This window comes from Leptonychotes weddellii, chromosome 6 (assembly GCF_054177405.1).
Source record: "Leptonychotes weddellii isolate Sample4059 chromosome 6, ASM5417740v2, whole genome shotgun sequence".
Taxonomy (NCBI): domain Eukaryota; kingdom Metazoa; phylum Chordata; class Mammalia; order Carnivora; family Phocidae; genus Leptonychotes; species Leptonychotes weddellii.
In genome coordinates this window covers 49,636,029-49,660,764 of record NC_138374.1, presented here as the reverse complement: position 1 = coordinate 49,660,764, position 24,736 = coordinate 49,636,029, and the positions used below count along the sequence as shown (strand labels likewise).

The 24,736-nt window shown below is 55.5% G+C and overlaps 1 protein-coding gene across 1 annotated transcript in view; it reads left to right on the top strand.

Moving 5' to 3' along the window:
• SLC29A3 (solute carrier family 29 member 3) overlaps positions 1-23,890 on the top strand; it is a 45,032-nt gene extending 21,142 nt beyond the window's left edge. Inside the window, exons 3-6 of the mRNA XM_081824090.1 lie at positions 1,782-1,864; positions 8,756-8,982; positions 12,845-13,007; positions 16,441-23,890. Coding sequence (XP_081680216.1) covers positions 1,782-1,864; positions 8,756-8,982; positions 12,845-13,007; positions 16,441-17,095 — 1,128 coding nt within the window. The 3' untranslated portion in view covers positions 17,096-23,890. The remainder of the gene's footprint in view (positions 1-1,781; positions 1,865-8,755; positions 8,983-12,844; positions 13,008-16,440) is intronic.
• The last annotated feature ends 846 nt before the right edge of the window (positions 23,891-24,736 follow it).

The window sequence follows — 24,736 nt, the reverse complement described above, 5'->3', positions numbered from 1 at the left end:
CAAGACGTAATTGACTGAGTGCCTCGGACCAGTCCAGGCTCTACTGAGCCCATCAGGGCAGGAACAATGAGGTGGCACCTCAAAGGAGGAAGGCTATTTCTAAGGCTCATGGTTGATGGACCGCACTCACTGTGATTACCATTTTAATGGCAAGGCCACCACCACCTTATATTCAGGGTGCAGATTTCAAAGACCACAAAGCACTCTGCAGGCTTTAAAAAGAGACCCTGGAACAATCGGTTTCAGACCAGAAGGAGTACATTATGATATCTTTCTCTTTTGGGCTCCACGTTGCAATCAGACTGTCCCAGAAAGAACAGCTCTGACCCTCTGTGTCAAGGTCTGACTCAGATCCCACCTCCTCTGGGACCTTTCCCCAAACCCATATTCACTCCCATTCTCTCATGTGATCCTCCTCCCTGGTCCCACTCCCCCACCCAGAACCCCTTCTAGAACTCACCGCTCCTACCTCTGATTTGGCAAAAATAAAAAACAAAAAAACCCCACAGAATTCTGACATCTCTTCCCGTGGTGTTTTGAGATGAAAATACCTTCACACTCTGTATTACACTCCCAGTGGGATGCTTCCTTCTTAGCGGGCAGGAAGCGTGTCTCGTTCTCTGTCGTGATCCCCACAACTGCCACCATGCTCTCACATTGGCAAAGTTTTTGCACGCATTGTGCCTTGCGCTTGGCACATTTGTAACTCAAAATATCACCTCAGTTAAGTCCAATTTTGTGAGCTTTCCAGAGTAGAATGCTCACAGCTTCTCTTTTATTTTTCAGATTGAACAACATACTTAATATAAAGCTCTTGTATCAGGCACACAGGAAATGCTTCATACGTGTGATCTATTCTCACGGCTTAACACCCATAATCATTACCAACCTGGGGTTCATGGTTTGACATACAATGACCAAAGCCAAGATATGTCAGCCCTTTTTGATTTTTTTTTTTTTAAGACAGGTATATTGAGGAATAACGGGTACGCAGTAAAATCTATCCTAACGAGTGGACAGTTCTCTGAGTTTGGAGAACCAGGTGCAATTGCCATACAGTTTCTTTAGCTGTAAATTCCAGCATGTTATAATCTGGTGCTCTTCCTCGTGTGGTCTCATGCACGCTTCATCAAGAATCCCCTGCAACTGCTTCCAGAAAAATACCCTTTTCCCTCCTCTTGGCTAGTCTAGGAGCCATTTCCCAAAGTGGACTTGACCTTGGGTAGCATCTCTCCGAGGAAGCAAATCCAGAGTCAGAACAAAGTTTCCCCACAGTCATCAGGGTTGGTGTATTTCTAAGAGGCCCCACTTGGTTGCAAGAACACGAGAATGTGGTTGGGTTATAACAAAGCGCACTTGGATAATTGAAATTTGGCGGGAGGCAAAGCAGGCTGGTAGGGCACAGTCTCTCTGTGTGCACACGCTCACAGTTGAGTCCTGTCCCCATTGGCTCATCTGTGGGTGGGGACAGGTAGAGTCAGGGGGAGCACGGGCTGCAGAGCATTCGGGGCCTCTCTGAGGGCAGGGACAATGTCTTATCCTAACTTACGTCCCCAGCAGTTCGCACAGCTCATATTGGTATCTGTTGAGTGACCTTGTAAGTGGTCGTAGGTCACCATGGGGTGGGACCATGCCGTCTTGGAGCAGACCTGTCCATCACTCATTGGTTTCTGAAGACAGTGGGGAGAAGCCCCCCAGGAGGAGCCCTGTCTCCGCTCTCCGGGGGGCCTTCCCATCCACCCCCGGTGACATCAGCAGCCCCCTCACTTCTGTGCTTGCAGAACTACTTTGAGAGCTACCTGACCATCGCCTCCACCGTCTCCTCCATGCTGTGCCTCATGGCGAACTTCCTGCTTGTCAACAGGTAGGCCACGTTCCTTCCTCCGCCAGCCCCCGCCCTTCGCCTCCAGCCATCTCCACGCGCCTCTTGCTCCCAGCTGCTGCTTTTCTGCCTGCTCCAGGGGCAGCCCCCCAAGTAGGAGGCCTACAGGGAAGACTGAGAGGTCAGCCCAGCGACCTGGGGCCCTGCCGAGGGAAGCCGGGGCAGGGAGCTGGACTTTCACTTCCCAGCCACGCACTAGGACACTGGGTCAGCAGCCAGCGGGAGGCATGTGGGGACCCGGCTCTTCCTCCTTTCCCATCTGGGGTGCCTGTCTGTCACCAGCTGCCTGGGCTGCAGACGGGGTGGCCCAAGGCCAGCATGTGGATGGCGGGGTAGGCCCGGGGGGGCAAGGCTTGTGGAAGCTGGTCTTCCAAGCATTTTTTTTTTTAATTTTTAAAGTGTATTTATTTTAGAGATAGAGATGGGGAGAGCCGGTGGGGCAGGGAGGAGCAGAGGGAGAGGGACAAGCAGATTCTGTACTGAGTGCAGAGCCTGACACAGGACTCGATCCCACGACCCTGAGATCATGACCTGAGCTGAAACCAATAGTCAGACACTTAACCGACTGAGCCACCCAGGCACCCCTCCAAGCATTCCTGAGAGTGTGGGAAGTTAAGAGCCTGGCACCCCACAATTCTGGCTCTCTCTCCATGGAATGGCTCGTGTTGACTGCTCACAGAGGCTCAGTGGGGACCTCCTGACACTGTGTTAGAGCAGGGGCTGGGAGAGAGCCCCAGGGCTGTGCTGTGGAAGAAGGAATGATGTAGGAGACAGCCGGGGAGGTTGGCATGGCCCTTAGAACCCACCGGGGAACTCTTGCCATCCATTCTCAATTTAGGTTTGCAGGAGCACCAGCCCTAGCTACTTTGCCCACATTTCCCCTAAGCTACCGCCAGGAACCTTCTCTGGGCACAGCTGCCTGAAACCTTAGATCCCTGATGGCAAATCAGTTCAACTCCACTAACTTCGCAGTGCCGGCCTGGATCTCTGGTGGAACAGGACTCCAAGGCAGGTCTGGCCTCAGGGAGTGTGCTGCGATTGAATGGTGGTGTCTGCTCTGAGCATAGGAGGAGAGAGGACAGCATGTGGGCTAAGCCTGGATAGACCGGTCCTTCCAAACATTATGCTGTGAGGCTATTGCAATTATCTGTCATGGCAGTCAGTGATCCCCAAGCGTGGTCGTGGGTTAAAACACTAACAGTAATGAGTATGTCTCATGCTCTGGGCATCATCAGGCTCAGTTGGAAGCTCTGACTTGCTGTCTCTGATGTGGTTGCAGAAAGCTGGGCTGGGCTGGAGCTGCTGGCCCTTATCCAGCACCCATCTCCTTCTCTTCTCTTCTACTCTCCCCTCCCCTCCCTGTGGTCTCTGGTACGTTGGTCTCAGGTAGTAGGACTTTTCGTCCTGTGGCTGAAGAGCACGTGCTCAAGAGAGCAAGGCAGAAGCTACGTGGTTTTTGTAACCTAATCTCTGCAGCCACATGGCGTCACTTATGCCGGACTCAGCTGGGCAAGCACTCCCCAAGCCCACTTGGTTTCAAGGGGACATAGACCCACCTATCAATGGAAGGAGAGGCAAAGAATTTGCACCCATTTTAAAACCAAAGTGCAGGCCGTAAGGATGAAGAGCAGAATGGGGCCCAGATGGCCTGAGGGCCTTGTGACCCCAATCATAAACCAGCTGACCCTAAACCCGCCTCCTCGTGCCTTCCTCTGGCACACAGGACTACCCTCAGTGTCCTTGAAGGTGGGGCGCAGAGCAGGGCCAAGTGTTCTTTCAGCACTGCCGGTCCCTGGAGGGAAGAGCTGCAGGAAAGAAGGCAGGAAGAAGGGAAGGGGACACAAGGGGAGGAGGATGAGGAAGAGGCGGTGACAGCTGAGGTGGTGGAGGGCCCCTTGGTCTCTCACCACCCCCTCCTTTCCAGGACTCTCCCATGATCCTCTCTGTCCACTCACTTGGCTGGCCCTGGGGACACGGGTTTGTCCAGCAAGGACAGCCCAGCCTCGTATAAGTGAGAGCCCCCACCCCTTCTAGATCTGGCGTCATGGTCTGAGCTATAACAAGGGGTGACGCCTGGTGACACACAGTAACCTGAGAGGGAAGCCGTGAAAGGACTACACCCAAGACCACAGGACCAGTGAGGGGAGGCCCAGGCGACGTTGTACCTCCTCTGTGGTGCTGAGATCCTGCAGCTCAGAAGCCAGCCTGGGACAGTGGTCAGCAGGGGCAGGGAAGGTCGACCCTCAGGACACTGGAGTAGCGCTTCCGAGCGCTCGTACCCCTTAGAGCTTTGTCTCCTTTAATCCTCCCAACAGCGAGAGAGCAGGCGACTCGGTACCTGTTTTACGGATGGGAAGATAGGCTCACCGAGGTCACGTGGCCACTAACAGGGTGAAGCCAGATGGGAACTGGGACCCTTCTCACCCCACACTTGTACTTGGAAACTCTGGGTCCCCCAGCTGCTCCCTGCGTCCAGAGCCACATCTCAGAGCCTTCTGGTGAGGGCCTCTGCCCTGTCTTCAGGCAGCTGGAAGGAAGGAGGTAGTTAAGGAGGTCTAGGTCTGTGGACCGCCCAGGCAGCCACCCTCCCAAGGTCAGGCAGGCTGCTGGCTCTGAAAAGGCTCAGCATTATAGGGTATCTTCCAGAAGGTTCAGCCCACCCCAGGGCCTACCCTTGCCCTCTCCTGCCTATAGGAGAGGGGTGAAGGCAGTGTGGGGAACGCTTGTGGGCCTCCGTCTGTTTCTGGGTTGTGGGAAGATGGTTTGGGGCTAAGCTGTTTTTTATTTAATGTGCGAGATTGAAATGTCTCCTTTTTTCCCCTCCTGGAGAACCCTGGCTTTCTCTGACTGGCTCATCCATAATCTCCAAGTGTTTTATTATGTTAAATCTGTAGCATCATAAATACTTATGAGGAGGATTTACATTTGAGAGACTTATGAAGAAATCAGCCCCCTGGGGTCCTGAGCCCTCTCTAGCAAGGGGGTGGGGAGCCGGCAGCCCTCTCCCAGAATCTCACATTCGTGTGGCCTGCCCCAGGGTCCCAGCGGCTGAAGCAGAGTGAGGCCAGCATGCCCCCATTACTGCGTGTGGGGTGGGCCTCGTGTGGCATGTTTCATAAACCCTCGTGGGCATTGAAGAGAGCCCCACGCAAGATCCCTGAGGACCTGGGGCCCAGAGATGAGGCTCAGGCGCAGAATGGGTCACGTGGCAGGTAATTTGCGGGCAAGGAGGAGGCCTGAGCAGGCAAGGGACCTGTGGGGCCTGTGTTGCTCCTGTCCTGCCTTTGGCACTTACCTCACCTCCCACCACCCTGGGGGTGCTGGGCGAGAAGTCCCCCAGCTCTCTCCAGAGCAAGCTTCCTGTAGGGACAACTAATTACCTTGTTGTGACAGGCCCCAGAGAGCTCCTGGGATGCCATCAGCATTCCTGGCGTGGACTTCGTCTTCACCAGGGCTGAGAGGAGGTAAGGTTAGAGGCAGAGGCTACTCCTAAGGCTGGCTGGAAAGAGCAAATGTTCCCAGTGGTCTCCCTGCCATGCTTGGGGGGGGTCAAGAAGCAGAGAGTCTCCCTGCATCGCTAATAGCCCTTGCCTGTCAGTTTGTGCATGCAGCGGATACTCATCAGGTCCCTCCCAGGCCCTGTGTCCGCCCTGGGGCGGGGGGAGAACAAGACAGGAGAGCACTGTCCGGGCAGTACTCCTCATGTCTCCCAGTCTGCCCTGGGCTGCCTTCTTGCCCCAGGGGTCTGGTAAAGCTTTTTGGCCTTGGTCCCCACCCTCTCTCTCCACTTGATTGTCTTAATATTTATAATTGTAAATGGGAACGTTATGTTGACCCAGGCTCTGGGCCCTTGCTGGCTCTTATCTTTGGGGTATCGGGCAGCTCCAGCTGCTGGGAGAGGGTGGAGGGCACTGTGTGACACGGTTGAGTGTGTAGAACTACCCAGAACGTCAGAGGTAGGCCTGACCACCAGCCTCCAGGGCTCCTGGTGTGCATTTACACCGGATCCTCTGGGCCCCCAGGGGTCCAGGTGCTCTACCTGGCTGCCCACCAGCTCCTGCCCAGGATGAGGCCCCTGCAGACCCTGGGAAGATGCATCGTAGTGTGGGGTTCCCCAGAAACAGCCCCTGGAACAGGGATTTTAAGTGCGAGCAGTTTATTTGGGAGGTGAGGGTAGGAGAACGGAGAGGGGGAAACGAGAGGGGAAGGCAGCCAATAAAGGATGGCTTACCAAACCAGCTCCCACAGAGAGAGACCCAGCTTGACCTGCCTGGGGTCTCTGGGACCCAGTGTGGAACACACACCTGAGAGGGAGGGAGCTGGAGTATTTATCCACCCACGCCCCTATCACTGGTTGAAGCCTGCTCTTGGGAGTGTTAATTACCTGTCACTTGCAGCCTGCTTCCTGGTAGAGGGAGGGTGCATGGACGGGTCACCCACCAGCTAGAAACCTTGATGTGCCTCTTTGTGTTAACTTGCACTCTTGTAACAGACAATAGAGACACAAAAAGGATTTTCTCATTCTTTACGTGGAAAATTAAAGTCAGGGCTGCCTCCACACATTGCTGGATCTAAGGGATTACATATGTCCCCAGGGCTGTCCTTCTCTTGCACTGTCCCTGGGCTCCGTGTGTGTCTGCCTGGCTTCATCCCAAATGTGGTCTCTCTCCATGCACCCGGCCAGGTGGCAACCAGCAGCCCCCAACACGGTCGTGGCAGAGAGGGCACTTCTCTCCACCTTTCAGCCCTGGAGAGCCCTCCCTGGCCCTGCCTGGCTCACATGCTAATCCCTGACCTAATCCAGCGACCCGCCGCATGGCATGGGACACTCCAGTCACCCCAGACCCAGTCATCATGTGTCCATCATCTGTGGCTGGGTCAGGGGTGGACAATGTGGCCGGTCACCTCTCCAGAACAACTTGGCGTGGAAGAAAGAGTGTTCCTCAGGGAAGGGATGCTGGCAGGCGAAGCCCACACGCCCAACCTGGACCCTACTCTGAGGGTCAAGCCTTGGCACTTAGCAGGTGGACCAGGCCCTCCAGGGTAGGGCTCCGATTCCCTCCAGCTTCTGCTCTCAATCTCACCTGCAGCCCGAGGCTAGCCTCGTTCCCTCTCACCAGACGCGTGCACTCACATCCCAACACACCTTACACTCCAGCTTAGGTGCCACCTCCAGAAAGACTGTGCGACCCCCGGGCTGGGTTCTGTGCCCCCTCGGATGCCCTGAGGCCCTCCCACTGCAGCACTGTGCACACTAAAGCAAAATGCCTGGCCCTCGTCTGGCCGGGGGCTGGGTCATCCCACACAGTGCTTGACACACAGGAGTTGCCCAACACACGCTTGTGGAACAGGCGCCGGAGAGAATGCATGTTGGCAGACAGCCCTGGGCGGAGGTTCAGCAGACCTGGGTTCTCCTCCCTGCTCCCCACGAACTCACGCTGCGACCTTGAACTGCCTCCTCACATCCTCAGGCTTCCGTCTGCCCCTCACACAGCAGAGGCTGACCCCTGCTCTCCCTCCAGCAAGGATCAGAATGAAGATCAGAGAAAACTCAAGGTAGCCTGGAGCCACAAAAGCACTTTGGAAAATCCTTGCTTCTCCTGCTCATCATTTCACACCTATTTATGTACATATATATGTAGATACTTTTTTTTTTTGCCTTTCAGGTCTTTCTTTTTTATCAAAAAAAAAATTTTTTTTTTTTGCGTCTATAACTAATCTGGCTTTTCTCCCAGCCCCCACCCACTGGTTAGCAGGAAAATTAACCAAACATCCAATCCGGCTTAAAGCTTAGTCTAATCTGATGATTTAAACAGCCCCTTTCAATGATATTCTCTCTCCCTGGAATAAAAATGTGCTGTTTGCAGGAGAGCCAGCCTTCTCGCTCCTCCCTTCAGGGCAGTGTCTGGGCGGTTGGGGGCTGGGAGGGACGTATGGTTTGTGCTGCTGGTGTGGGGCTGGGGCCGGCCCTGGGCCGCACCAGCATCAGCGGCTGCCCGTGGCGACTGAGACCATCACAGGAGAATCCTTCTGCCCTGGCCTGTTCTGGACTACCCATATCCCCTTCCTTGGGGTATCGGGCAGCTCTAGCTGCTGGGAGAGGGTGGAGGGCACTCAAGGAAGCAGAGTGTCCTTCTGAGAACACAGACTGGAGCCAGCCCTCTCGGGGTCACAGGGAGTGACCTTGAGCAAGTTCTTTAGCATCTCTGACCTCAGTTTCCTTCCCTGTATGTGCGGGACAGGTAAGAGGGCCTGTCTTACAGGGCTGGTGCGAGAATGCAACAAGTCAGCATGTAGAAACATTCCGAAGAGTACTTAGCACAAATTAAGTACTATCTGGGTAATTGCTATATCGTGATGATGATGAAGATGATGATGATGATGATTTTCTGCTCGTCTCCCTCCTCCCCCCACTGCTAAGTTTTGGGAGAAGGAAGCCCCGAGGGTGGTTGCTTCGTTGAAACACTAGGCAAAGCCAGTGGGAGCTCAGCCCTGTGGTGGGGGAGCAGGGGCTTGAGAGCCCTCCTGTCCTGTCCTTGAACCTCACAGCAAGATGAAAAGAAGCAATATCCGCCGAGCATTTGCCCTGAGCTGATATTGCCCCCTGCACTCTGCACACTCCCCTGCAGAGACCCTTACAACCACCCTGCAGGTGGATCCATTCTCCTCCCTGCTATACAGATGCAGAAGCTGAAACCAGAGAGACTGAGTCACTGACCCAGGGTCACACAGCTAGTGAGCTAGGAAGGCAGGATTCAGGCACAGGCCTCCCGGCTGCAGAGTGTCCCTTAAGAACCTTCACCACCCGTGGCCCGGCGTGGGAGGCCCAAGGGGATCTCTGACCGCTTCTGGCGTCCCTCCCTCCCCGCACAGGGTTCCGATTCGTGTCCGTGTGCTGGCCTCACTGACTGTCATGCTGGCCATCTTCTTGGTGATGACTGTGCTAGTGAAGGTGGACACCTCTTCCTGGACCTCTGGCTTCTTTGCTGTCACCATTATCTGCATGGCGATCCTCAGCGGCACCTCCACCATCTTCAATAGCAGTGTCTTCGGCATGACCGGCTCCTTCCCCATGAGGAATTCTCAGGCGCTGATATCAGGTAAGAGCCGGACTCCAGACGGCCCACCAGGTCAGGCTACCTGGGGGTCATGCGGAGGAATCAGAGGTGAGAATGCAGCGACCCTTCCAGAAAAGGCAACAAGTGTTAGCTATATTTCCACTATCTATTATTGGGTAACAAAGCACCCCAAAACTTAGTGGCTTCGAACAATAGCAGTCAGTTCTTTGGCTCACAGATCTGCAGTCTGGGCAGGAGTCGGCAGGGACAGCTCTCCTCTGCTCCGCACGGCAGCAGCCGATGGAGCTCAACAGGGCTGGAGACCCGCTCCCGAGAAACTCAGCCAGGCCGGGTCTGGGGCCGGGGCGCTCCACTCTGCCGGGGTCTCGGCACGGCTTGGTGGGCTTCCCTGAGGCATGGTGCCTGGGTCACCAGAGCAAGCATCCCAGGAGACCCAGGGGAGAGAACACAGACCCACACGCATCAGCGGGAGAACATGAAAACCATCCTGTAGGAAGAGCAGGCGGGAGGGAAGCCAGTTGCGGCCACTTTCAGCACACACATCTGTCTACCAAGTGCATCTCCTAAAGCAGCATTCCTTTCTTCCCTTTCTCCTCGTCCCCACACCTTCTCCTGTCCCCTCCCTTCTCTTTCCTTTTCCTTCCTCTTAGCCTCTCCCCCCCTTTTTCCCTTTCTCATTTTATAGAAGTCCTACTATGTGCCAGGGATACAAAGATGAACAAGACCCAGCCTCTCAGGAGCTGATAGCCTAGCAAATAAACACCTCCATGACCCTGAACTTTGGCATTCTCTGGAAACACAGGCGTACGACTTGGGCCAACCCCTTTGGCTGAAGTTTGATGCTGATCCTGAGCCCGTGGTCCAGGCCTTTAGCAGCTCTGTTCCCTCGCTCAGATGTCCCAACAAGATAAAAAGGAGGTGGGTCAGTAAGAATCTGTGCTTTTGCAGAAGACCACCATCCCTTAACGCCAGACTGGGGACTCAGCTGCTGTGTTCGGCGTCCGGGCACATCGCTGTTGCATGAAGGAGTGCTGTAAGCATTTGTCCACTTGAGAAGAATTTCACTAGGAATCTCTTCTGTGTCCATGAATTAATAACACCAGGCCGTATGTGGCAGGGATGACAAATACCTGGACAAGTGTGCATCCCCGCCCCATGCCCGCACCAGTGCCAGACATCACTACTAGATCCGTATCTTTCCTCCTGAGCCTCCTGCCCCTTCTCAACTCAGCCGTGGAGCTGTTCCTACCTGCAGATCAGAGTTCAGATGTGAGCTCAATCTGCCATTTTGGACATAAGATTAGGCTTCTGGCTCTACCCGGGGAAATCCTTGGGTCTAAAGTAAAATAAAAGTGGACCCATTGCTAAGTTTCTTGAGTACAATCAATATGCCCCTAGCAGGGCTTTGAGAAGGACATGCCTAGCCTGAGGGAAATGGCCCGCGAGCATTGGATGTAATCTCTTCTGTCACCCGAGTCTGAGAGAAGCTCTTGTCCCCTCAACTCCCTCCATCCTGCCAAAGGATGTATTTTTCATTACAACCACATTGCTGGCTACGTGTCTAGGAGCCAGGGACCAAACACCATTTGTGCTGGCAGGGGGCCCTTCGGGTTCATCTGGCCACCTGTGAATCTTCTCGAAAAGGGGACTCTCCTGTGAATGTTTCAGAAAGTCCATTTTTTAAAAAGTTGAAAAGTCCGGCTCTTGCACTTCGGTATTGATTACCCCGGGGCCCTAAGTCAGTGTCCTCACTCTGCAGGGGCCGGGGGGAGGGTTGGGCGCCCCTCACCCTGGAAAATCCGAGGTGGCCCCGGCTCCCAGAGGCCCCACCGCCACCTCCCCAGCCCCCGTCATTTCTCGTCCAGAGGAGCCCATCTGTGAATTCTGCACGTGTAGGCATGGGAGGAACAATTCATTTGTTTTGTGCTGGTGTTTTTTTAAACCCCTCATTTGCATGTATTTCCATAACTGATGAGATAAAAGTAGGGAGTCATGAAAGATGAGCTCCCGGAGGCCTGGTTTGTTGTTGATGATAATATTGTAAATTCCCTACAAGTTGAGGAGAGAGAGAGGGAAATCAATAGGCAGTGATGTTAAGATCTGTTCCTCAGGGTAGCCGGCAAGTGTCTTTACTCTAAAGTTGAGCTCCAGTTCTTACAAAACACCCAGGTGGGATTACAGCGTCTCTGAAGTTGGCACCCTCTTGGCGAGGAGTTTACCCTGTCATTGCTGCTTTGATGTAGGAAGGACAGAAATAGCCGAACACCTAATTGGGGATCTGAGAGGATTCATAGGCCCTTCTGTGTGCTGGGCACCTTTCTGAATGCTTTCTGGCTCAGAATCCTTTTTATCTTTGTAAGAGCCCTTTGATGTGGGTATTACTAATATCCCCACTTTACAGATGAAGACATGGAGGCACAGAGAGGTTCAGTGACTTGCTGAAGGCCGCACAGCTGGAAGCGGTCGAACCAGGATTGGATTCAGATGTTCTGGTTCCAGAGTCTGTGCTCTTCGTCATCACTGTGTTAACTTTGATCTCTCTGCCATCCTTTCAAATCCTGATGCCGGGCCCTGCCCAGGCAAATGAAGCTCAGCCACAGCGCCGTCGGGCAGAGTGTGGGCGAGGCCCTCAACCGTTGCTCTCCACTACTGCTCGTGCGACACCAGGCAGAAGGTGCCGCCTGGTCAGAGCTGCATGACAATGACAGGGCCGTCCCTGCCCACACAGACCAGTTTGCTGTTTGCTGTCTGCAGTGAGCCACCTCCTTGTCTCCCTGAGAATCAGTATCCTGGTCCTCGAATGCGGGCAGACGCATTCATTCAGCCCAGCAGTACAACATACTCACCAGGCCTCGGGGGATGGACAGGACAAGTATTAGCCCCATTTTCCAGGCAGAGAAACAGAGGCGGAGAGGAGTAAGTGATCTGGGGGCATGCACAACATGTCTGACCCCTTAGTCTTGCCCAGCACAGGTTGACTAGCCACGGGTGTGAGGGTTCAACAGAAAAGTAAGGCACATCCCCACCCCACCCCCCACCCCCCCGCCTCCCAGAAGTGACGGTGTGATTGTGGCAAAGAAGGGGACCGGTACTTGTTGAAAGGCGACTGTGTGTTGGGCCCTTTCCGGACATTCAGTCCTCAGAGCAGCTATGCAAGGCAGGGCTTGTTAGCCCCATTTTGTAGACCAGCAAACTGGGGCTCCAAGGAGTCACATTAGCCCCCAAGTCGCAGCTAGTGAGCTGCAGGGTCAAGGGTCAGATGTACATCTGTTTGGCGCCCAGAGCCATGGATCCACTAAGTTGTGCCGCCTCCTCTGTTGGTAGCAGTGAATGGTGGTGGCACGGAGTCACGTGGATCACGTGGCAAAGCCCTTGGCGAGAGAGAACATTCCATGTGGGAGGGCGGTTGCATGCATGTGTGTGTGTGTATGTGTGTAGGACTGTGATAGCACAGCGGTGTGTGTGTGTGTGTGTGTGTGAGAGAGTGTATATGAGAAAGCGTGAGTGCGTGTGTGTTGTGCACACACCCGCGTTCACGTGTGTATGTGCCACACCTCCCGTGGGGTACAAGGTCAGTTCCGTGAGCTCGCCGGTGGGCCACATGACGGTTCTGTAAGTGACGAGGACTCCTGGGATGGGATGGTGCTGCTCCGAGCCACAGGAGGGCCCGTGCTAGAACATTCCCTGAACGTCTGGCCCGCCTCGGTTGGTCGTGCTTTGGGCTGAGGGCCCGGGAGAGGAGCTCCCTGAGAAGTCCCGGCCCTGAGTCTGAAACTGCTGACTCCACCAGAAGGGCAGTCAAGAGAAAGGGAGGGTCCAGGGTCGGAGGTGAAGGAAGGTGGGCCCACTGCGCATCTCGGTGACGGGCCTGTGCTCTCGGCAGGAGGAGCCATGGGGGGCACCATCAGTGCCGTGGCCCTGCTGGTGGACCTGGCGGCGTCCAGCGACGTGACGGACAGCACCCTGGCCTTCTTCCTGACGGCGGACGTCTTCCTGGGGCTCTGCGTCGGCCTCTACCTGCTGCTGTCGCGGCTGGAGTACGCCAGGTGAGGCCCGCCTCGCCATCGGGCGGCCCCCCAGCTCTGCTCCCACCGGCCGGACCTGCTTGCGATCTTCCCTTATCTGACTGGGTGGCCAGGTTGCTTTCTCGCTTACTGTGCATCTCCCCACCGGGGAGAGAGCCGCTCCCCCCCCTCCCCCCCCCCCACCACCAGGGCAGAAGTGGTGTGGATTTTGTTCACTGCCGGGCCCCAGAGCCTCGGGCTATAGCTGGCTCGGTGTAGCTGCTCCGTGAATTGGCCGGGCCTGCAGATCCGAGAAGCCGGCTTTGTGCTGCAGCCCCCGCACGCCCCCCAGCAGCTGGAGTATGCCAGGTTTTGCACAGGTTGGCGGGGGGGCAGGCGCCCAAAGTGGGACTGAGGAATAATAGTGATGAAGAACAGCTCCATTCGCGGAGCGCCTCTGCCGCTTCTGCACTGTGCTCAGCCCAGCCTGATGGGCCATCTCTCATCCGGGGCTCAGGCACCTGTTCCTCGTGGGGTGCGGCACTAAGGTGCATCACGGCCAGCCCCGTGCACACACGAGGACCCCGGCTTGGCTCCGCGAGGTCGAACGACGTGCCTGAGTGCCTCCCTGACCCCGGAGCTGCGTTGTACCCACTGTCTCCCCAGGCCTCCCTCCCCCAGGGGACCTTTTCTCTCACTTCAGCCTCTCTCATGCTTTCTCTCTCTCATCCCTCTTTCTTCCGTGCTTCTTGCTTCTCTTTTAACAATAGCCCCTAACTTTGTCTTGCATTTTATTCTTTACAAGGCATTTTCCGATCCACGTCATATTTGATGTAGGAGAGGGAGGAATTATTTGCCCTGTCCTACAGGTGAAGAAGCGGAGCCAGAGAAGGCTGCCCAGTGGGCAAGCCGGCTGAGCTGGGGAGGCCCAGGCCCTGGCTCTGCCCTTTCCCACAGGGACCCATGTTGTATGGTGGCGCTGAGCTCAGCAGTTTATGCCTGGGTGTCTTTTCTTCACTTCTCACAACTGTGTGCAGTTGTTACCGTCCTTCCCCATTTTACAGATGAGGAAACCGAGGCTTTGTAAGTTAATAGACTTGCCCAGGCTGCTCCCCTGGTGAGTCGCAGACCGGGGTTTGAACCCGGATTCGTTTCCACAGCTGTGCCCTTTACACCATGTCTGAGTCATGGAACGGACAGAAGGCGGGGTGGGGGGGGGGTCCCAGCTCTCCTGCTGTTTCCCTGCGTCCTGTTTCATGGGGCTTCACATGGGTCTGTCTCCAGTGTGTGGCCAACCTTCCCCGTTCGCCTGGGACTGAAGGGGTTCCCAGGATGAGGGGCTTTTGGTGCTAAAACCAGGACAGTGTCAGCCAATGGAGACAGTTGGTCACCTTAGTTTCCAGTCTCACTTTCCAACTGAAATCCTCACAAAATCCTTCCCAACTGAGCCAGGGGCTATGCTGTCCCATGGAAGCTTCTCCTTCTTTGCTGATTAACACTTTGGTCAAGACTTCTGGGTTTACAGAAACGCATCTGAGGAAGGAGCTTTGGAGACAGCCGTGCTCCTGGGGCTGCTCAGACTGAATTGTAGTTAAAAGGGAAGCCCATGGGGGCTGCGCCCAGGAGGAATGGAGCCCCAGGCCGTGTGGGGGGCTGCTGGCTCGGGGAGGGCGACATGAGACAGATGTGGAAGAGCTTGATGAGGAAGAGCTTTGACCAGGGCCCCTTGGGGCGGAGCCCTCTCAGAGCTGGGTGTCTCAAACATGGTGCAAAGGGCACAGCTGTGGAAACAAATCCAGGTTCAAACCCTGGTCTGTGACTCACCAGGGGAGCAGCCTGGGCACGTCTATTAACTTACAAACTGGGACCTGCCACTGAGTAGTGGGGGAAGTAAGAATACTCCTTTCCCTAAATAGTGGTTTTGGAACAAGACAGAGTTCAAGGCTGCAGTGCCCAGCTCAGCATCACACGGAAAAGTGGCTCGGAGGAGGAGCCGTCCCACCAACTCACTTATTACCCATAGGCGCTTAGGATGGGTGGCTTGGCAGGGGGCTCAGAAGCTCACAGCTGCAGCACCCCTCCATCTTACAGAGGAGGAGACTGAGCCCAGAGAAGGGCGTCCCTGGCCTAAGGTCACATGGGGAGACAGAACGGGGGCTGAGACCAGAAGCCAGCCATCACCGAGCTACTGTTCGCCCAACCCCACACCAAGCCTTCTGTGTGAGGTGTGGTCATGCAGTCAGCCTATGTGTCTCCTGGCTTTCAGCATCTGAGGCCCAGAGAGGTTGAGTGACTCAGGCGAGGTCACACAGCAAGACGGTGAGGCCAGTGACCCAAGTGTCTTCTACTGTGGTCAGAGTAGCAGAAATGGAAAATATTGATAATATTCAGTGTTGAGGATATGGGGGGAAAGACACCTTTATAGACATATTAGTTATAATTATGTTTTGGAGGGTTACTCTGTGCCTGGAGATTTAGCTGCAAACAGGCAAACATGGTCCTTCTATTGAAGGAGCCAGATGATAAACCAGAAACTAACTCAATGGTTATAATTTGTGGTCAGTGTTTTTGAAGAAACCAACAACCGTGTAGAGATTAACAGGGCAGGTGACTGGAGATGGGGCAGGTGAGTGGTACAGAGCAGAGACAAATTGGTCTGACCTATTTAGAGAGCAATTTACTTGATAGCTATCAAAATTTTAAAGATACAAACGTTTTGCTCCAGAAGTTCCTCCTCTAAAAATCTGCTCTACTGAAGTACATCCAGGTGCAAGGTTGTATGTGTGGGACTACTCATCGCACCATTATTTGTAGTAGAGAGAAATCGGAGCTAACCTTAATGTCCGTCAGTAAGGGAATGGTTAAATTGCATATGCATGCAGTGAATATTAAATCATATGCATACAATGAAATACGCTACACAACAGAGGGGCATTGAGTCATGTGTCTCCACGTTAAAGGTTGGCCACGAGATACTGTTCTAGACGCGATTAGGTGCATGCATGTGTATACCATCGTTAAGGATGTTATTTGGGCTGTTAGGTAATGCATTTATATACTGTATTTAGGAATTGTCCTGTTGCAGAAAGTTTTACAATGTGTATAGTTTGATCCCACTTTTGCTTAAGAAACAGAACTAGGAAGGACATGTGGTGGGGGAGGGGGGCGTATGCACATCTGTAGAGCCACAGCCACCAGATTTTAACCATCAGGACCCCTAAGGAGTGAGACCGAACAGAGGGGGCAGTTAGTGCTGCTTCCCTCTGTCTCTGCTCGTGGCCAGCCTTTCAGGCAGCACCAGGATGGGCAGGCCAGGGACCGTGGGGGCCTCCCTGTGGCCGCCCCGAGACACGCATGTCTGAGGGCTTCCTGAGGCTTTATGCACCAGGCCTGTAGGTCCCCTGCCATGTCCCTGGAAATCCCAGGTGAGCCTGCTTTCCGGGGCCCTCTGACCACCAGCCCTCTCCACCCACAGGTTCTACCTGAGGCCTGCTTGGCCAGCCCACGTGTTTTCTGGGGAAGATCAGGCACCCCAGGACTCCCCCAGCGCCCCTTTGGCAGCCCCTGGGTCCCATGACCCCTCCATACCACCCCTCCGCCCCATCCTGAAGAGGACAGCTGGTCTGGGCTTCTGTGTCGTCTACCTCTTCTTCATCACCAGCCTCGTCTTCCCCGCCATCTCCACCAACATCGAGTCCCTCGACAAGGGCTCGGGCTCGCCGTGGACCACCAAGTTCTTCGTCCCCCTCACCACCTTCCTCCTGTTTAACTTTGCCGACCTGTGTGGCCGGCAGGTCACAGCCTGGATTCAGGTGCCAGGGCCCAGGAGCAAGGTGCTCCCTGGGCTCGTGCTCCTCCGGACCTGTCTCCTCCCCCTCTTCATGTTCTGCAACTATCAGCCCCGCGGCCGCCTGCACACGGTGTTCTTCCAGTCTGACCTCTACCCGGTGCTCTTCACCTGCCTGCTGGGACTCAGCAACGGCTACCTCAGCACCCTGGCCCTCATGTACGGGCCGAAGATCGTGCCCCGCGAGCTGGCCGAGGCCACGGGGGTGGTGATGTCCTTCTACCTGTGCTTGGGCCTGGTCCTGGGCTCGGCCTGCTCTGCCCTACTCGTGCACCTCATCTAGAAGGGGGGTGATGGCAAGAACCTCGGTGCCGTGCGACAGACACTTGCGAGCCCTGGTGAGATGGGGAGCGAGTGCCGGGAGGGCTGGGGCAACGTGCAGAAGGGAGCTGCAGCTGGGCCGGGTGCAGAGCCGAGCACACCCGGGCCTCCCCTCTCCCCGGGGAGCAGGCAGCCGTGCCAAGCACACATTCCACGTGCGAGAGCTCTCCTGAGACCTTTGAAGGAGACCAAAAGACATCTGAATGGGGCACAGTGACCACAGTTACTCAGGGGACAGTGGGCGTGCCTATCACTTTTCTAGCTGCTGGTTACATCCTACCTTGTTTTATAGCCTCTTGAGACCTTCTTCACCAGTGTTGACTCCAAGCTGTTACAAGGCCAGTGCCAAAACCCAACCACAGGCCCTTTGCCTCTCCCGGTCTTGCTCCCTCCAGGGGACAGCGTGATGTGACAGTTCCCAGCCCTCCCTCTCCAGGGGGTTCCCCTAGAATGGAAATCCCCTGGAGGGACACCTGGCGGCTCAGTCGGTTAAGCGTCGGACTCTCGATTTCAGCTCAGGTCTTGATCTCAGGGCCCTCTTGTGAGTTCAGGCCCCAATTAGACTCCACACTGGGTGTGTGGAGCCTACTTAACCCCCGCCCCCCAAAAAAGGAAATCCACTGGAATGGCCAATTGTCAGGCCCAAGACCCAAGGCTGTGTCAGACCCCTGCTTTCTGTTGTAAGAGAGTACCTGCCAACCAGACGGGGGACCCCAGAAAGACGGGCCTTCTAGGAATCCTCCATTCCCTAAACTTGGGCTCCAGAAGATTCCCCTGTCCTAGAGACTGAGGGGGTCAGGCCTGGGTGTTCAGACAGGGATCCTCGAAGTGGTCTATGGCTTGTGCCAGGGTGGAAGTCTTTTCATGTCCATGTTTACAATATGTCAAGCACATTGGTTCCAGGGCGTAATGAATACCTGGATATTTAATGAGAGCCTGATTGGTGGCTGGATTAGTCAGGGTCTTGGCAGGAAATGGCATACTCCAATTGGATAATATGAGGATATTTGAAGACAGGGTGTAGGAATCCTATGGGGTTGTGCTTTATATTCCCAGAAATAGTAAGGCCCTTCTACCCCTAACCAGGGCTAGGGGCAGGGGGCATCTCCAGCCTGCTGTGACCCACAGGAGGTAGACCCCCTTCGTCCTTCCCTCCCTCCCATCTCCTCGAAGCCCCTGTGGACTGAACCACAGCCAAGGAGCAGGCAGAGAGGTGGAGCCGAGACTTGGAGGGGCAGCAGGTGTCCCGAAAGGGGCCACCAGCCTCCCGGTCCCATATGCACATTAGGATAGCTCTGAAGCTTTGACCAGCAGTACCGGGTGGTGTTCTGTCCTGGTTTGTCCTGGATTAGCTGTGTATTTTGAAGCTGATGATGCAGCAGGCAACCCTCAGATTGTGTGCTCCCCCCAACAATGGTCTGACATGAGTAGTAATTTACATTTCTTCAGGTTCCTTGAAGGCTTCTGCAGCGCTGTTCCTTGGGGGAACAGGCTGGCTTGGGAATCCAAGAGAAAGGAGCTAGATCAGACCCAGGAGTTCTTTTTCGAGAGTCATGCAGAAAGAACAGAGCTTGCCCCCCAAGAAGCAGCAACCCCAAGAGCCATAAATCTACCCGCTCCTTCTCGGAAGAGCTCGGGCACCCCGGTATCCTGCAGACATCCGATTAGCCAGGGAAGTAATCCACCCAGTGGGAGCAGCTTACATTCCCCACCATTTCAGGCTAGGATACACTCCCTCTCTCCGGCCACAGAATTAAAAAAGACACTCTTGAAGGTTTTCTGAAACTTGATATCTAGAAGAAAAAAAATTTTTTTAACTAAAAATAAATTCTCCTGTCTCCCCTCCCCTTGCAGGAGCCTGAAATCTCTCCCTTGGTTTTTCCACCAACTCCAGTGCTGGTGATCATTTGGTGGCAGTGGTCTGGGTGGTGACTCATCCCAACCTCAGGTGTTTTACAAACGGGGGGCATGTCTGTTTGAAAGTAAAGTCATCACTGCACTTAGAGATGGGGACCACCTCGGAGCAGAGTAGAGGGGGCCTCACACACTCGGTTGAAGGGAGATAGTGTTCAGAAGTAGAAGAGGTGTCCCTGTGAGTGAAATGATTTGAAATGAGTGCGGAGTGAAGGGGCAAGAGGGTGGCCAGCCGTGAGGATGCAGCCCTGGGGGGTGGGGGGCAGGGGGAACAGGCCAGCTTCCTGGAGGAGGAGACGTCGGCTGCTTGGCTGGTGGGAGTTATCCAGACTTTTGCTCACCTTCGTGAGCATTTCACAAAGGATCGTTCCTTCCTGGGGAGGCAGGAAGGAAAGTAAAAACGCATCTTCCAGCAGAAGGACAGACAGTGGTTCAGACACGGCTGTTCCCACGCACTGGACTCACTCATGGGGTTTGTCTCACGTGACGCCGGCAGGCTTGTGGAACTAGCTCATGTGCTTCGGGGAGTGAACAAAACTTGCTGAAGAGAAGGATATTTTTCAGTGTGAGGGTGGGGGAGTCCCCAAGAAGCTGGCTTTGCCTCATAGTCTCTGATTCAATCCCAAGGGTCAGTTTTCAGTACATGCCCTTGTATATCTTCTAGACCACACACATCTTCCTTCTCCTCCTGTTATTCAACAAAGAAAGCCAGAGGCGGCCACCGGAGCTGACTCTTCAACTAGCGGGTGACAGGTCCTTCTAAGAAAATGCTTGTTCCTACAAGAGGGGCCGTCATTAGCCGAAGACTCCTCATTCTGCTATCTTCGGCCCAGTGCTCCTTAGAGAAGATTCGGGGCCCCCGCACCAGCTTGGACATGATGTGGGGGGAGGTCACTGCAGGACCCCGGCTTCTGAGACCATGTAATGCTTTTATAGAGAACTCCAAGTAGAAGAGAGAGGGCCAAAAATCAGCTGAGAGATTTCATTCCATGGGCAGTTACGTGTACAGCCCAGGCTTACCTTTGTGGGCTTTCTGAGCAAAGCCTCTAGTATCTGTTACCATCCTCACTTCCTTGGTGGCAGCATTGTCGGGGCCTGAGTCAGTGCAGCCCTCCACCCAGTGGCTGAGGTTAGCCCACTTCCCTGTTCAGCTTGGACCCTGGCAGGATCCCAGAAGGAATTTCGGCCCCACAGCAGGTGGAGGCTGGGAGTAGTCAGCGGGCCAAGACCCAGGGTCCAGCCTTTCCATCAGCCACCCAGAACCCCAGCCCGGTGCTGTCCTACGCCAGGTCTTCACCCCAATTATTTCCCCATCTGTAGATGAACACAAGGAGGCTCAGAAAGGTTAAGTAACGTACCTAAGGTCACTTAGCTACCAAGTAGCCTAGACAAGAGTCAAATCTAGCTCTCCCTAAACTCAAGAGGTCCTTGCCCACCCTGCCCGCTTGCTCCCCTGGTTGAACCTTGGCTTTCTCCTTGGTTCTTGACACCTGTCTCCCCGACTCCTCACTCCATGGCCTGGTGGGAGTGTTGTGCCAATTAGATGGATTGCCCAGAACACTGGCCCTGGCCTAACTGATCAGACCAGTGCGGCTGACCAGTGCCCGCTGGACTGGGTCCTCATGGGCCCTGGCATAGGACTTGGGCTGCTTCCAGGCCTTGCCCTGTCCAGTCCAATCCCCAGCCCCTGCCCTCCTGGTCCCCTCAGCCCTTCCTCTGCCACACCAGCCCCTGCTGCTGAGGTCATCCCAGCGTGGGTGCTGCTGGGCCCGTCTTTGGACACAGGGTGTAGGGCGCAGCACATGGTTTGGGAATCAGGAAGCCTTGGCCCCAGCTCCACCAGGCACTGGCCCTGAGTGACATCGCCTTTAGAACCTCACTTCCTCATCTCTAAAGGGGATGACAAGTTCTGTAATGTGACTGTCCAGGGTGCCAGTGAGCCAACCCGGCACACCCAGTCCCCCCCACACACCCAGCCCACGTAGGCTGAGCTGCACCAGGCCTCATGCTGCGTGTGGCAGGCTGACCGAAGGGCACAGCGCCCAGCCTCAGCCTGACAGATGACCTCAACTTCAGGCTGCCGTAGGCTTGAATGCAAAGGAGAGTGACGGAGACGGTCACACTCTCTGTGCTTACCAGACTCCAGCCAGCTAATGCACTGGCCCTGTGCACCCCCCTGAGAACAGTTCCTGCCCTTGCCTGCCAGCGGGAGGGACCTCTAGGCCTGCAGTGTGTGAGGGGAGGGAGGCTTTGGGCACCCAGCTCCACGTGGGAGTTCTGGTTCTGCTGCCTCCTAGTTGGGTGCTTTGGCCCAGTTTTGCTGTTACCCTCTCACATCTGAACTGAGAAGCCTTTCAGGGCTGCTATGAGAGGTAAATAAGCCCCCGGGTTGTAGGTAGAAGTACCTAGCAGATAGCAGATCCTCAACAAACGTGCTTCCTCCCACTTTCCCCTGCTGCCCACAGCAGACCCCGCGCCCAGTACCCCATCCCAGCTCTTTATGGCCTTGCTGGGACCAGTCTAGACACGCCTGACCTGGGGGCGGGATATGTGAGGAGGAAAGCTGGGGATCCAAGGCCCCAGACCACACTCTGCCCCTCACTTTGACTTCTGGGCTAGCCACATCACTTTGTTGGTAAGCCTCAGCTGGAAAAGTGGCCACCTCCGCACCCATCTTGCCTCCCTCATCAACAGGTGGCCAGCTACACAGATGCCCTGTAGACACTGGTCATGTCTCAAACTGGTTCTGAGCTCTGGAGGCCGCCAGCCCAGGTTTGAGTCTCACCGCCTCCTTGCCCTTGCACCACGGGCAAGTTCAACCTGACTGGCCGTGGTTGTTCCAGCCGTGCAGCTGGCTGTTGCGTGTGGTAAGTGGCATGGTGGTAACTCATAGAAAACCTTGAGAATTGAGCCGGGTGTAATCAGCACTCATCACCGGCTTCTGGAAGGCTGTGTCTTCGCACCTTCCCGATTTACCTAACGTGTCAGGACGAACTCGTTGACCTGGTCTCTTTCCCTCACTAGATTCTGGGCCTGTCCTCTGTACCAGCTGTTCAGCCCCTCCCCTGCCCACCTCTCAAAGCCACATCTCCCAGTGCGGCCCACAGTCGGGGCCAACGGAGTCGGCTTGGACGAGCTTCCCCGGGAATGTGGCTTGATGGTGCTGCTCACCCGGTGATTGTTTTACAAGTCGGGGTGGGGGGGAGAAGAGAAAAGACAGGAGGGGAAGTATGGAAGGGAGGAAGGAGGAAGGAAGCGAAAAGAGAGATGAGGGTGGGCTGGGAGTCGGGTCTCCCCCCAGCTCCGGGAGGCAGGTGGTTCGGTGAACGGGAGTGAGAGGATATCCTATAAAGATTCCAGCGTGGCCACTGGCCCTGTCTTTAAGGCACAGCTGCTTTCCTTCCCTCCCCTCCTCACCTGCCCACCTTGGGATGGAGGCAGCTGGAAAGGTGTTTCTTGACACAGGATGACACTTCTGCCTTGTTACGCGCAGGCAAGGTTTGGTGACTTTAACCTTGGAAGAACACTCGTGGACGAGGGGTGTCTCTGCTTCCACGCTGGGCTGCGATGCAGAGATTACAATTGTAGCGGGGCTCTGCGAGGGCTGACGGGGCTGGGAGCCTCGGCACAGGCCCAGCTCCTGGCATCACAGTAAAGGAGGGGCCGATGGCTGAGTCCCTGCCACTGTGCCCACGTACGACAGCCCTGCCAGGTGGGGCGGCCCCATCTTACAGAGGAGGAAACTGAGACTCAGAGAGGTTAAGTCAGCAAGAGGTCAAATTGGAATTCAGCCTGGGGCTGTGAGATTCCAAAGCCTGGCTTCCCTCGGGGCCACCCCGCTGCCTAGAAGGCTTCCTGATGGGAGGCGCCCTGGGCCACATGCTGGGTGGGCGGTGCACGCTGTGGAGCATCCGGCCTTCCTGCGGCCGGACTGACCTGTCCTGGGCGAGGTGTAGCAGCCACCCGGCCTGCCCTCAGTGCCTCTGTGGTGTCTGATGCAGTCACTGGCCCTTGGTTACCAGGGCAGCAGGCTTTATAGGCACCTGAACGTAAAGCGCGCCGAGCCAAGGGCCAGGTTTGCGGAGCGTGTGGTTCCCGGGCAGGGAGCCTCGCTGCCTACACCTTACATGGCAGATGCCTCGCGTGAGTCTTCTCCAGGGTGCCAAGGAACCGGGGGGGGGGGGGGGCGCCCACCTTCCCGGACACTGAGCAGGCTGAAGTGTGAAGTCCTCAGATGCCCACACCTCCTGTCCCTGACTTAAACACACCTAGAGCTGGGAGGGGTCTTGAGGTCACCAAGTCCCCCTGCCTCTTGGCGGGATGACACTTGGGTGGCTCTAGACAGTCAGGCACCCGGCCTGTGCTGATCAGCAGATTCTTCCAGACTGAGTTCCCAGAGGCCCAAGGAGATGGAGCATCTCAGTCCTGCTCTTCTGCAAACAGCCCCGTGTTCCCAGCCCACTTCTCACACACTTCACCCTCCAGACAGAAGGACTTGAAACCTCCCTGCCACCGCCACAGTCTCCCCCCCACAGCCCCACCCCTGCTGCTCCAGCCCCAGGCCCACCCTGTGGAGCGTAATGAGGGCAGAGCATGCTAGTGACCCTGGACTTCTTCTGTCCTTCCTATTTCCTTCCAAGAGCCCTATGCAGGTGTTGCTTAGGCCCCTGGGTGCAGGGAGAGGCTCAGGGAGCCTGAGAGCGTGTGCAGAAGTTCATGTGCTCCTGGGCAGAGGGGCCACATACATCTGTCAGGTTAGCAGAGGAGTCCGTGTCCTAAGGTTTCGGATCCCCTGGATGCCAGTGGCCTGCCCTGTTTAGATGGTGTCCCTGTAGACAGCGCAGTGCTGAAGGGTGGGACTCTGGAGCTGGCCTGCCCGATTCTGCATCCTGACTGGGGGCAAGTTTCTTAACCTGTCTGTCTCAGTTTCCTTATCTGGGAAAGTGGTTGACAGAGCACCTACAGTCCCCCGAGGAGGTCTGTGCGCTGCCCTCAAAGGTGGGAGAGTTTCCTTTAGAGAAGTTGGAAATCAAGCAATCTACCAACATTGTCAGTCCTGGTCCAGTACTAAGAAGCAGGCACAGAATCACAGGGTGCTGGAGGTGGCTTTAGGCATGAGTCAGAAGTCACACGTCTGAAAGGGCCTGCCATGTGGCCTGCAAGCATGACCAAGGAGGCCTTCCTGGGGTTACCCTGTCTCATCTGACTTCCAGAGAAACAGAAGAGCGACCGCCCATGGAGCCCTATAAGCAAGCATGTCGATGCATAATCTTAATCTGTTCAGCTCACCCTGAGGAAGTCATGTATGCCCATTTTATAGGTGCCAAAACTAAGACTCAGACACACAGCTGCTAAGGGGCAGAGCTGAGATTCAAGGCAGGTCTGTCTGACTCCAGGACACCAGGGCCTGAAGGTGACGTCCCCCAGTAGACTCACCTGAATCGCTTAACAACATGCAGATTGCTGTACCCACCCCCAGAGTTTCTGATTCCCGGGGTCTGGGGTAGGCCATGAGAATTTGCATTTTTTAACAAGTCCCCAGGTGGTGCTGATGTTGCTGGCCCGGGAATCCCACTTCAGGAGCCACTCTGCGAGACCACCAATGAGGGCTCTTCAGGAGCTCACACCTGGCCCAGGGAGAGAGAGCAAGGCCTCCGTCTGCTCCTGTTCCAGTTGAGGGCTCAGGACT